Source organism: Amphiura filiformis, chromosome 15 (assembly GCF_039555335.1).
Source record: "Amphiura filiformis chromosome 15, Afil_fr2py, whole genome shotgun sequence".
Taxonomy (NCBI): domain Eukaryota; kingdom Metazoa; phylum Echinodermata; class Ophiuroidea; order Amphilepidida; family Amphiuridae; genus Amphiura; species Amphiura filiformis.
The window spans coordinates 20,529,262-20,542,469 of record NC_092642.1 but is presented as its reverse complement, the minus strand read 5'-3'; the positions used below and the strand labels follow the sequence as shown (position 1 = coordinate 20,542,469).

The window sequence follows — 13,208 nt, the reverse complement described above, 5'->3', positions numbered from 1 at the left end:
TGATGTCCTGGGGTAGAGGTTTACAAATGTTAAATCAAATGGCCATGGGAGACCATCATTTATGATCTTTGGAGCCTATGTACCAATGTAAAGATAAAATGCTCAATAATTCATGGCCCCCGAAGCTGCTTTAGTTACTGAGAAAAAAATCGGTCCTTTGTTTTGACAATTGGCCCCCTGGGAGCCCTTGACCTCGGATATATAGACCAAAATTGGCAAAAGTTACATCTGTAGGGGGTAAGGCCTTTAAGTGTACCAGTTCACATATCCCCCATGGGTCCTTTGTAGTTATAGAGCTAGCCATGTTAATATGATGCCCCTTATTTTTAACATTTGGGGCCTCGGGCCCATACTAGATGAACTGCATGTATTGGTCTATTTGTAAACATGTATAATGTTACCTTATTGCCTGAGATACTTTATTTTCCGAACAATATACATACATTTGGGTCCCCTGACCTTCTTGCACATTTTCGGGGTAGGGCCCTAGTATGCCACATACCAGGCCTGAGATTTTGGGTTGCTAGCCTTGAAACTAGTGTGTTTAATAAGGAAGGGAGAATGAGGAGAAGCAAGTACTAGTATCACAAATCATCGCATGCGGGTATAATTTATTTATGGCTTGTGGCACGGGCATTACTATTTCACTATACCTGCACCTGTGAACATAGCTTTAATTTATAAACAGTTATTAAGAACTATGTAGGAAAAAAGGCCCCACCCTCTCGAAAAAAAGCCAAACATTTTTTAGTAAGGCAGGGGAGCCCGTAGGCAGGCCGAAATAGAAAGGGGCCTTGTCAGCAACTGCTGACTTGCTGACAGCTTAAATTCGCCATGTTAAATTATTTTTATGTTAAATGACACTATTGTCTTTTATATGGAATCTCGTTTCAATAATAGTCGCACATTTGACATGTTTAATCCACATTTAATCGTAAAATCATCGCAGCCGAAGCAGACGATGCGCGAGCTGACTCCAGGTCCTCCATTTTGTCATTAATGCCTGAATATATAATTAAGAAAAATACTGCTGCCACCAGTAATAAAGGCTACGTAAACAGCGTATTTTATATCAATACTTTAATATGTTCCAAGTAATGACGTCACTGTCCTAAGATCGATGCGCTAAGTCCCCGGTCCATTGTACTACGTGCTCTATTCTCTCGTCCATCGTCAATGCTGTTCCACTTTCTCAAAAAGATTTGGCGCAAACCCTTTAGGGTTGTGCATGGCTTGATGGACTTGTTAGCCATCTTCCTCAGAGTGTCCCATAAGTTCTCTATTGGATTCAAGTCTGTTTTTCGTCGATTAATCACCCATGCGTCAAAGATAATATTTTTAATTTGAATGACAAAGGCGCGCACAATAAAGCAAGCACTGCATTGGATACTCATCTAGTAATCTGCGCAGAATCCTTTGCATAGGGACATCTGCAACTTTTGAAATCCGATCCGTTACTATTGAAATGGTTGTAACCTTTTTTTAAACAAAATCGCAGAGCAACCTAACGAGATATCAAAATTAGCAGTGAATTTATTAATTTGCTCAATACCCTTTTAGCTTTTGAATCATGACAACTTTTTCATGTGTAAAGATACTTTTTGGGGCAGTGTAGATCATTAAATTCCCGACTCTGCGCATTCGTATGTAAATTACACTGTGCCCTCGTAGTCGGTTAATCTCTCCCCTATTTTCTTGGCGGATCGTATAGCGAGGGCCACGCTGGTGAGGGTCGGGTTGCTGGCCGTGGCGGTGGTAATAACACCGTTACCACCCAGGCACAAGTTGTCTATCCCCCCCACACGGGAGTATTCATCAACAACCGACGTGCCGTCATCTTCCTTACCCATACGTATTGTACCCTGAAAATATTAACATTAATATGGAAGATTATTGGGCGAAATGATAACCATCGATTCAGGGAAGATTATAAAGAGGTTGCGATTCGCATACGCCGTGGTCGAACGCCCGCCTAATTATTAGATTCTGAACATACGGACAACGTAAAAAATGCACAAAACTTATACGGTTTGCAATATATTATTATATGAGCTTGCGGTCTAGATATGTTTTTTAAAAGCCCTGACGGGCTGGGGGCCGCGTCAGTTTCAAGAAAAAACACCAAGTCCTTAATTGATTGAGAACTTGCAAAAATAAGTTCACCATTCTGTAGAATGAAATTATGGCCGAATGTAAATAAAAAAATCAAATAAAGTTCTTTAAACAATTTTTTTTTATTTTAATACTTTAAGTAAAATATATAAAAATCAAAAATACAGCTTGTGGGTAACTAACCGTGACATGCAGTGCATTGCCGAGCGGCATGAACTGAGGCAGAGAATCAGGCATGAATCCGCCTATGGCAGTGGCCGCCCGGATCATGTCCTTCATCATGGCGTGACTCAACTCCTTGTCTTCATCTCTGTAACATTACCATAAACAAAGACATTTAAAATGTGAGATTTCATAATCATGTACATTATACATAATAATATAGGAACAGACTGCACGACTTAGCACAAAGGTATCAGATAAAGTAGGGCCCTATGGACATGGAGAGATCGAGTAGCTGTTTACAGCCATCTTAGTGGCAATATTATCATCATTGTGCTTGGTTTTTCCCTTACTCCTTCAGAATCAGAATCAATTATGTCTACAATAAATAATGATACAGACATGGATATATGTTTCTAGCTTTCCATACGCCGTGTGAACGTAGGCCCGTATAACTATTCAAAATCACCCTCCTGTGATGTATCGAGGTCGCTAGTATATTTGACCAGTATAAATGTTCTGAGCGTACAATATGAACGCGCGGGCAACGCAGAAAATGCACAATATTTATATGTTTTACAATATATTATTATATTGCGGCCTAGATATGTTTAAGTGCCAATTTTTTTAAATCGTTTTTTAGCAAAATTTGCGAACAATTTCCAAAAATTAGTATAATTTCGGGTCTCTTTTTGAAAGTCGAGAAGTGTTTTCAGAGTTCCAGCCGCACATCCCCACCACCCTAACCAAACATGACCATCTACCGTAAACACTCGCTATTTAGCATAATACGTGCTTACTATCGAGCGCAGAAACATGCAAACATGAAGATCTCCATCCACAAAAGTGTAAAGGGTTTTGAGCAAATCATCGACACACATAGTTGTATACGAACAACTAAATCTGCAAATGTGTGTCTCAACCTCAGTTGTTAAAGCGCCGGACTTTGGTACAAGTTCATGTTTTTAAAAGCGCTTGTTAGTATGCGTATATGCTAACTATATAATATTTACGGTATGTCAATTATAAATAATATAAGGTTTAGTATATTTTCTGCGTTTAATTCTGATTTCAATAAAAAGAGATGAAAACATTTACGTTAGAGTGACATTGAAGGTAGGTTGAGGCATCCCCAAGCTGTCCTTGACAGATTCAGAAAATGTGACGTAGTTTTCAGCACGTGGCGTCATTATTCCAAACCACGAGAAGTCGGCGACAATTCGGTTGTCGATGTGTGATTGGGCAGCTCCATAGGCGGTGTTCACTTGGCTGTGCCATGGTCGGCCTTCTGATACTGGAATGTATAACTATAGAAACAAAACCACGTGATAAATCGCTTCACCCGTCCGTGTTTTAAGATGGGCAAATAACCTAAAAATGAATTTGAGAGTGCGTCCCATATTGATAAAAATCAGTCCCCGGTTGATATGTTATTAAAATTATTAAAAAATGTGTATAATTAGTTATTAGTAGGTGGGTGTGCGCGCGGGGTGTGTGTGTGGGGGCGATTTTTATGGCGGTGGTTAATAATATAAATGGACAAAATACCCGATAAATACTAATAGACTATAATAATTTCTTATTATATAAAATTATATCTAATATTTATACCTGAGGGTCCGGATCAGAGAATTTAAATGGCAGTGGATCCTGTGGGTATTTCTCGTGGTGTGCCTTTGCACTTGCAGCAAATCGTTGGTCGGTCTCCACACTATCAATGAGGCTCTGCTTCATCACCACCTGTAATTAGCATTGACAATGGTAAATGAAGTCCTACTTACTACTCAATACTAACTTCAACACGTTTACCACATTAAAGAATTTTGAAATTATATGATGTGGTTTTTTTTTCTTTTGTGTTAGGTTTATGATTTTAATACGAACAATTCATAGTTTTGAAATACTGGTACGAAATTAACAAAGCCCAATTTTATTTGTTCTATTCAAGTAACCTTAACAAAACTGGTGTGGAAAAATTAGCAAATAAGATTACCAAAATATCTTAGTATACAAAGTTCGTTGTTCCAGGAAATGCGTTTCAGCAAACACTTGATGATGGGTGATTGCTACGATAAATGTATCTCCAGCGTAGGTCGTGTTGTTGCCGGTTGATTTTACATCTGGGGATTTTCTTAATTCCATACTTAGAAACTCATCGAAAATAAGAGATTGTTGATACTGTGCACTATAATTGCTGTTTATGGTTGTGCTCCTCCTCTTTCTATTTTCATTGCATTATATGAGATATTATACTTCTTCATATTACTCTGGACACCCTTCATGATGCAGTCATGTCTACAGTAGAATTCACCACGACCTTTGCAGGACTTAAACCCCATTAAAAGCTATTAAACCAAGATAACACTCATTGAAAACAGCTCAACTGATTAAATCATATCTTCTCGGGTTAAATACACACAACATATGTTTCTGTTTTACATGTATAATGGAGCAATGAGCTGGTATTATAGTTTCAGTTGGTGAACGATTATAAAGCGAACGCTAGAGAACAATTCTGTGTCGGCTTTTGTTTACGAAATGAGACAAAACTCTGCTTATTGTTAACCAGCGTTCTTGAAAATGAGAAGCATGGTGGTTTGCAGACTTAACACGGTTTGGAAATAATTTCTTCACATTATTTTTGGTGGTTATCTGTCGTTTACATATCCTTCCTAAAACACCAAAGTACGAATATTTCCAAACATCTAAATTAGCTAAAAATTTAGGACATGTTACAAAACTATATTTTCTAGAATTTTACAGAAGAACTTTTAATATTGGCCTGTTATTTTTCACACAACGACGTTAACTAGGCAAATCCCCATACTTCTAACATACACTATTTGTAGAGGTCACGCGTCAATGGTAAGAGCACTGTGTATTGTGTAGGCCTATAGGAAAACGGACAGTAACTGCAGTATGTTCCGTGACTCATGTGACATTCGGACGGTAGTACAATCATACCATGACTTTCGGTGCTGTCGTCAGTCTTTTTGCCAATTCCTATTGCTTGACACTTCTCATTGCTCTATTGCTTGACACTTCTTTCAAACCGCATGTTTGGAGAGCCTCCCCGTGGAGCCTCCTGGCTATTGGATGGGGAAGTTCAGGTCATTAGCTCGGAACAAAACCAATTCAAACTCTGGATAAAGGAGGCTATAGAAATTAGAAAGAAGAGAGGCACCAACATGAACAGAAATGAAGGACATTGTCAATTATCTTACATTTTGCGATGAATTTTTAAAACTTGGATCAAGAAAATCCCCAGATGGAAAATCAACTGGCAACACCAATACCTGTACTGGATATAGATCCAGTGTCGGTTGCCAATAGCAATCACTCAGTCACCACGTGTTGACAGCTCGACAGTGTGTGCTGAAACCTACACATTTTCTGGATCATAAACGAACTTTGTTTACTAAATCACCAGCTCTGTTTACACTATCGTTGGAAAATATTCTCGTTATACCTGAGTATATGTGACTGGTTGTTCTGACAGATAATGGCCAAGAGCCTTCGGTCGGATCCCAGAATTGAAGAGGATTTGTGGCGTCAATATAGCGCCAGCAGTCACCACGAATTGATTCGCATGCATACGAATGAGTTTATCTTTCTGCAGATCGCGCACTACGGCAAAGTCAATCTTATCCCCATCAGATGTTAATACCAACTTCTCTACCAAATGTTGAGCCTGAATACACAAAGAATATAAATATATATATATACTTACTCAATTGAAAATTCATTCTTTCATTCATTCATTCATTCATTCATTCATTCATTCATTCATTCATTCATTCATTCATTCATTCATTCATTCATTCAATCATTCAATAATTATTTATTAAAACACCTCCACACACCCACCCCACACACACCCCAGCCACATACAAAGCACACATATCGAGACCTCCTCTTGCAACAAAATCCCAAGGTAAGAAACGTCCGCAATGACCTGAGAATAAAATCATTCGTCGCTGTTTTGACATGCTACATTTTCGTCATACGACAGTTTGTCAAAACAGCGATGTTCATTATTGCACATAATTAAATAAATTATTCACAATACATAACAGTAAAAAGATGGAGTCGTGTTGAGTGGGTCGGCTTTTCATGAGAGGTAAGAGAAAAAGATATGAAAAAACACCAAACCTCTAATAAGGGCATGTTCACTAGCTCCAAAGCAACAAGACCAGTAAAACCTATCAAAGCAAACTTAATACTTAGATCAGAAGTTCAGGAACTTTGGTTTGCAGCAATGGTTTAATCCAGTAGCCAATGTGTGTACGTACAATCGGATAGGAATCAACAAGACAACCAGGAGGCTAATACAAGAAGCAAATTGACTTGATCATGACTCAACAAGACAACTTCAAAACCTTCCAGAACTGCAGATCATATTGCTCAGCTGACGTTGTATCAGATCACAATTTGGTACCCACCAAATCTCATCTCTTCCCAGCAACATACTATGTGAGCAGGTTTAGCAACCCTGTAATTGCTGAGGAGTTTAGAGCTAAGATTGAAGGAGCTTCTGAACCTCTGAAGCTCCCGATTCTAAATAGGTGGTTAGTGCATTAACAACACCCAGTATTGCTAAAGATACATCCCTCATAGAACTGGTAATCGATAAACTTCACCGTCCACAAACTGGAAATAGCATGCAGTAGATGGGGAGTGAAATAACGAAATAATGTCAGATAGCCCACGGGACATTACACTGAATGAAGTACCTATCGGCAAAGTGGATGATCTTGTTTTCCTTGACAGTAGTGTTCCGTCAATATAGTAGCGGAAACAGTGGCGGGTCGGTACGAATGGCGTTGGTGAAAAAATGGGGTCAACAATGGACAATTTTCGTGTGCACTGCTTCCCGGCACTGCTTATGCATGGTGAAGAAATAAAGAGTAATTATGTAGCCCAAATACTTCATATTTTGGATGTGAACCTTCGTTGCCTGTTGACGTTGTCACATTGAATGAATGTAAATTTTGATCTGTACTTATTACCACCCCTTCCCTCCACTTTTAAGATTCTCTAGCGCTATTAAGGCAAGGTAAGTAATGCATAATGATACCGCATTCAATACATTCTATTTAAATTCTAACTTATCGATTGTTTGTGTATCATTGATTGATCCTGTGTAGGCCATCGCTAGACCATTTTCTCGGGGTGGGGGAGAGGTGGAGAAAACAATTGTGCTATTATCAGTGCCAGATTTACCTGGGCAACATAATTACCACCCTGGCTCTTCGGATTGAAGTGTTACACCCTCCCCCACAACTGTAACTCAAGTTTTTTCCAAGCCGTCCCGCGCGCAGAAACGTTCATATAATTACTCAAAGTGCGGGGTAAGTGCGTGCGTAAGAAAATTTGCAAATTTAATGTTAAATTTCAAAGGGGGTTGACTGTATGTTTTGTCTTGCCCGTCCCTAGATCGTGACCCTGGACACGTGACCACTAGGCCCTGTGGTAAATTCGGCCCGGGTGGTATTAAAAATGTGTTGAGCACAAAGTGTGGGCTCTTAAGGGCCGTCATGGTACCTTCACGATGGGATCCACGAATGTGCCGGAGCACCGAGCAAGAGGGGCAAATTTTCAAATCGTCCCACTGATCTGTGCTGTTACTAAAGGGTCAGTCCATGTCAAAACAGACTGAGTGTACACCCACCCTCTGAAGAAATAAAGAGTAATTATGTAGCCCAAATACTTCATATTTTGGATGTGAACCTTCGTTGCCTGTTGACGTTGTCACATTGAATGAATGTAAATTTTGATCTGTACTTATTACCACCCCTTCCCTCCACTTTTAAGATTCTCTAGCGCTATTAAGGCAAGGTAAGTAATGCATAATGATACCGCATTCAATACATTCTATTTAAATTCTAACTTATCGATTGTTTGTGTATCATTGATTGATCCTGTGTAGGCCATCGCTAGACCATTTTCTCGGGGTGGGGGAGAGGTGGAGAAAACAATTGTGCTATTATCAGTGCCAGATTTACCTGGGCAACATAATTGCCACCCCTGGCTCTTCGGATTGAAGTGTTACACCCTCCCCCACAACTGTAACTCAAGTTTTTTCCAAGCCGTCCCGCGCGCTGAAACGTTCATATAATTACTCAAAGTGCGGGGTAAGTGCGTGCGTAAGAAAATTTGCAAATTTAATGTTAAATTTCAAAGGGGTTGACTGTATGTTTTGTCTTCCCCGTCCCTAGATCGTGACCCTGGACACGTGACCACTAGGCCCTGTGGTAAATTCGGCCCGGGTGGTATTAAAAATGTGTTGAGCACAAAGTGTGGGCTCTTAAGGGCCGTCATGGTACCTTCACGATGGGATCCACGAATGTGCCGGAGCACCGAGCAAGAGGGGCAAATTTTCAAATCGTCCCACTGATCTGTGCTGTTACTAAAGGGTCAGTCCATGTCAAAACAGACTGAGTGTACACCCACCCTCTTGCATTATGCTCTCCTTTGGCTCAGGGGTACCTTTCATGGACCCCTAGGTGAGGTCACAAGAAAAAAATTCAAATTCAATTTCGTTTCCGAATGGCGGGCCATCAAAGTTTGGCGACCTTGACCAAAATTGGGAATTTAAGGTGTCCCAATGACAAAGCGCTCTCTTTGAGAGGCATTTTCTTCTTAATTAAATCAGTTGTGACACTCTTTTTGAATGTGGTCACTCACTGGCTGTGTCTGGAATGCATAATGCCAAAAAAAATTGATTTCGGAATTTAGTTGGGATTTCAGAGGGGTCAAAATCAGCACTTCATACTGTTCAATCAAATTATCTTTGATTTTGAAGGACCCATGATAATGCCACAGTGCACTTATAGGTACTAATAATGTTCAGAATGGATGAACTATGTGCCAATGTCTATGAGCAATTCAAAAAGAGAAATTTCTAGACCCCCTACAGAATTTTAGGCCCCCCTAAAGTGGTTCAGCCACAAATGGCGCTTAAAATCGGCAAATTTTGACACCTAATAACTTTAGGTGTACACCAGATATGAATTTCTAGTCTTTTGCCGCGTTCCTTAGGTTCGCTCAGACTGATACGCTCCTGCTTCCAGCATGCATACTGAACGCCCATCCTGGACCAATTTTCGAGCAAAAGTTGCCCCAACGGGTCCACTTCCGATAATCAAGACGTCATGATACTGTGACATGATTTGATTCATTCTGTAGGATAACATATGCATAGTGTTAAAATTATAAAGTCTGCACAAAAAGTAACTCAGCTGTTATAAATACGCCTATAGACGAATCCAAGTAGCCAAGTCATGGTCAGGATTTGGTCGGACATCTTTGGGTAGCCGCTAGCACCAACCTGGTGTTTTGAGCGTCCAATTGTGCGCATAAAAGCCGCCTAACACCTAGGGAAGATGTAAGGACGAGGAGGGTTAATAGAATAATAGCTAATAATATATATAATGGAGATAATTCCGCAGGTAATCCCGTTAATCCGATTATTATGTCACTTCAACAGCGAATAGACCATGCTGTGTGTTTTGTCGAAGGGAACTGTATTGTATTATTCTTTTGTCTGCCTGTGTTTTCGCGGAAGGTGTAAAACGGGTGATGGAATGCAGTTTAAAATTTCCGCCAAGGGCGAATCATTTCACATTTTGAGTGCATTGTAGCCGACGGCTACCCAACTAAAGGCTGCTAGTCAGGTGTAGGAATGCGTGAATTTGGATTCCTCTATAGATTCAGAACTAATAATTGTTTTCACAATATTTCAACATAAAAAAGAAGGATGATTTATTTACGCGCATTTTGATACCCCATTTGTCCAATTCTGTTCAATATTGACAATACAGAAGTGTTTTGAAAGAAAAATACCCCAATTTAAAAGTTGCAGTTATAATTGTATTGATTTGAAGTAAGCGCGAAGATAATGGCGGGCTTTCGTGTTTACAGTGCTGGCATTATAACCATTAATCGCTGTAAACTGCATCTTTTAAATTCGGGTATACTGTGTTGTTAATATTGAACAAAATGCGTGTAAATAAATCATCCTTCTCGCTACGGTTGAAATATTGTGAAAACAATTATTAGTTCTTAATCTATAGGCGTATTTATAACAGCTGAGTTACTTTTTGTGCAGACTTTATTACATATTGAATATTGACATTATCAATATAAATCTGATCGCTTATTATTTTTTAAGCAGTGCACATACCTTTAAAATCGTCATTCCCCTATAGTTCAGCAATGAAGAAAAATCGACACGTCGCATTGTTGCAACAATTGGGTTCTACTTTTAGTTGCCAATTCTATTGGTGTGTCATGGCGAAAACCTTTCTTCTTGCGCACCAGACTTTCACGTTGTACCTTCAACGTTCAAGGTCAAACATAGTAGCTGCCAGGTTTGCTGCGTGATCAGGCTCGTCACAAGGCTGTTGCCATTTTTGAATCAGGAAGATGCACGTATATGTGTAACCTTAAAGCCATGTTGTAATATTTGCTGAGGAGGACAGGTATATGGTCGAACGAGGTGTACACGGTCCATGTTTAAAAGTCCAAAATAGAAATGCCTCCAATTATTTCCTTTTGCCCATTGATTGAAGGCATGTTGGCCTTATAGGGACCAAAAGTGCCATTTCTAATCTTGAAAAATAAATCCAGGACATGTGATAGTTAATGTGACATCATAACCCATTGTTACCTACGAATACCACTAGGATGCTTTTACTATCGCAATACTAATCAATCAATTAGATTCATCATTCCATTCAATTAGATATTTACCAACAAACTGTCATATATGAGATACTGAGATATGCTTTAATCTTACGTGAAATATAATATAATATAGGTTTTCTCAGTTAATTTAGCACATTTTTCGTTATATTTAATATCTCGTTAAGTTTGAATTCGTCCATAAAATTTTTAAGTAGGCCTGCATATTTTCTTTTTTTCTGTCTTTCTCTCTTTCATTCTTTCTGCTTATCTTTCCATTTTTATATATTTCATATTTCTTTATTTTATTTTATTTCTTTCGTTATTTCTTTCGTTTTTTTTTTTTTTTTTTTTTTTTTTTCTTATTCTTTTTATATCATTATATATTTCAAACGTGGTTGTGTGGCCCTCTTTGTCTCGCTCCCATATTATTGTGATAATTGTTATTTGGTCAGAATAAATTTAGACACGTCTGTTCGGATTTATATCAGCAAGGCGAGAACTAGTGTTATTTTAATGCATTGGAATAGGAATTTAATTGAATTTGATTTAGGTCATTTTTCATTTCAATTCAGTGAAGTGAATCAATTTTTTTTTTTCATTTGAATTCAATTAAATTCATTTCAATTCAATGTTTTTATTCTTTCATTTCAATTCAATGCATTGAATCGAAATATATTTTTTGTTCATTTCAATTCAATTTATTGAATCGAAAATGCATACAACATGCATTTTGATTCTGCCATTTCACCTGTATTGTCAGCTTATCAGTTACAATGAACTTTCTCCCTGAACTGCTTGTAATGCCCGGTAAAATATATCAGTGTTGGTAATAAGAATTGAATTTGAATATGAATTGAATTCAAATGCTGTGAATTGGAATTGAATTCAAAAGCTGTGAATTGGAATTGAAATTGGTTAGCAGTTATTTTCAATGCATTGAATTGGAATTTAATCAAAATGATTTTAAAGTAGAGAAGAATTGAATTGAAATTGCATCAAAATGATTTTATTATAAGAAAGTGAATCTGAATTGAATTGAAATTCATTTTCTGAATCGTAATAACACTAGTGAGAACTCAATACCAGTGGTTGAAATCTAAGATGTGATTAATGAAGGCCTACAATGCATTATGGTGGACGAATTGCTTTGATCAAAGCATGAAAATTAATGAACAAAGATGAATTATATTTGTGCAAGTACTCTCCATGCTGCAGGTGAGACGATTTCAATGCGCTCTAGGACGAAATCAAATGAACATTGTATGAATCTTTTTGATCAAAATATGAATTTATTTGACCAAAGACGAAATTTAAGTTTACAAATAGACACTTCCAAATTTTAAGGACGAATTCAAACTTAACGGGGTATTAGATATAACGCAAAATGTGTTTAATTAACTGAGAAAACCTATATTAAACATGTTAAAATATAGTAATTAATGGAAAGTGCACAGTCGACCGGTTGCTAAGCCCCATCTGAAAGGCGAGACCACTAGAATACTTTATTAAAACAGTTGGGTATATTATGGAGACTATATTAGATTTCTTTTTAATTAATTTTTTGATATGCTTCTGTATTATTATGCCTGCCAAGTTTGGTTTTCATCTATTGAGTACTTTTCGAATAAAGTGAATAAACATTTTTCAAACCTGTAACACCTTGTGTTTGCATTGAGCATCAGGCTTCATATTTGTGGTGGATATTATAGAATGTCCACAGTTGTGTTTTAACACAACTGTGGACATTCTATAATACCACACATATAAGCAAAAAAACATGTTTCTCGTCCCATTCCGCTTCCTTTTTTGAAGATTTTCTGATATATTCAAAATTGTATTCATCTATTGCTATGGTAGTTAATCCGATTAATTACGTCACTCCGACGGCCAATTTAGGGCTTCACATCCTGGTCACGAAACCAAAGGTCAACCAATGTCAAAAGCCAACCGAGGTCACATCCGGGTCACGAGGACAAAGGTCGACCAATGTCAAAGGTCAAACGGGTCACTTCTTTTCAATTTTTAATCTTTTAAAAACTTTTGCGTTACGCATTTCGTTATGCTATCGATGCATTTTGTTATGCAATCGATTCAGTTTGAAGCATTTTGTTACGCAATCCGGATCTCCAAGTTAAATATACACAAAGACCACAGATGGGAATTTGTCTTGTGCTTTCACCAGCGGGAAGAAACACCCCCCCGCTGGTGAGCTACTAATAAAACTAAAACTATGCTTCTAGTATCTG

The 13,208-nt window shown here is 38.1% G+C and overlaps 1 protein-coding gene across 1 annotated transcript in view; it reads right to left on the bottom strand.

The window, feature by feature from the left end:
* Window positions 1-1,606: 1,606 nt before the first annotated feature.
* LOC140170780 (uncharacterized) overlaps window positions 1,607-13,208 on the bottom strand; it is a 72,501-nt gene continuing 60,899 nt past the window's right edge. Inside the window, exons 4-8 of the mRNA XM_072194004.1 lie at window positions 5,744-5,965; window positions 3,886-4,014; window positions 3,373-3,581; window positions 2,296-2,422; window positions 1,607-1,862 (exon numbers count right to left, since the gene is read on the bottom strand). Coding sequence (XP_072050105.1) covers window positions 1,653-1,862; window positions 2,296-2,422; window positions 3,373-3,581; window positions 3,886-4,014; window positions 5,744-5,965 — 897 coding nt within the window. The 3' untranslated portion in view covers window positions 1,607-1,652. The remainder of the gene's footprint in view (window positions 1,863-2,295; window positions 2,423-3,372; window positions 3,582-3,885; window positions 4,015-5,743; window positions 5,966-13,208) is intronic.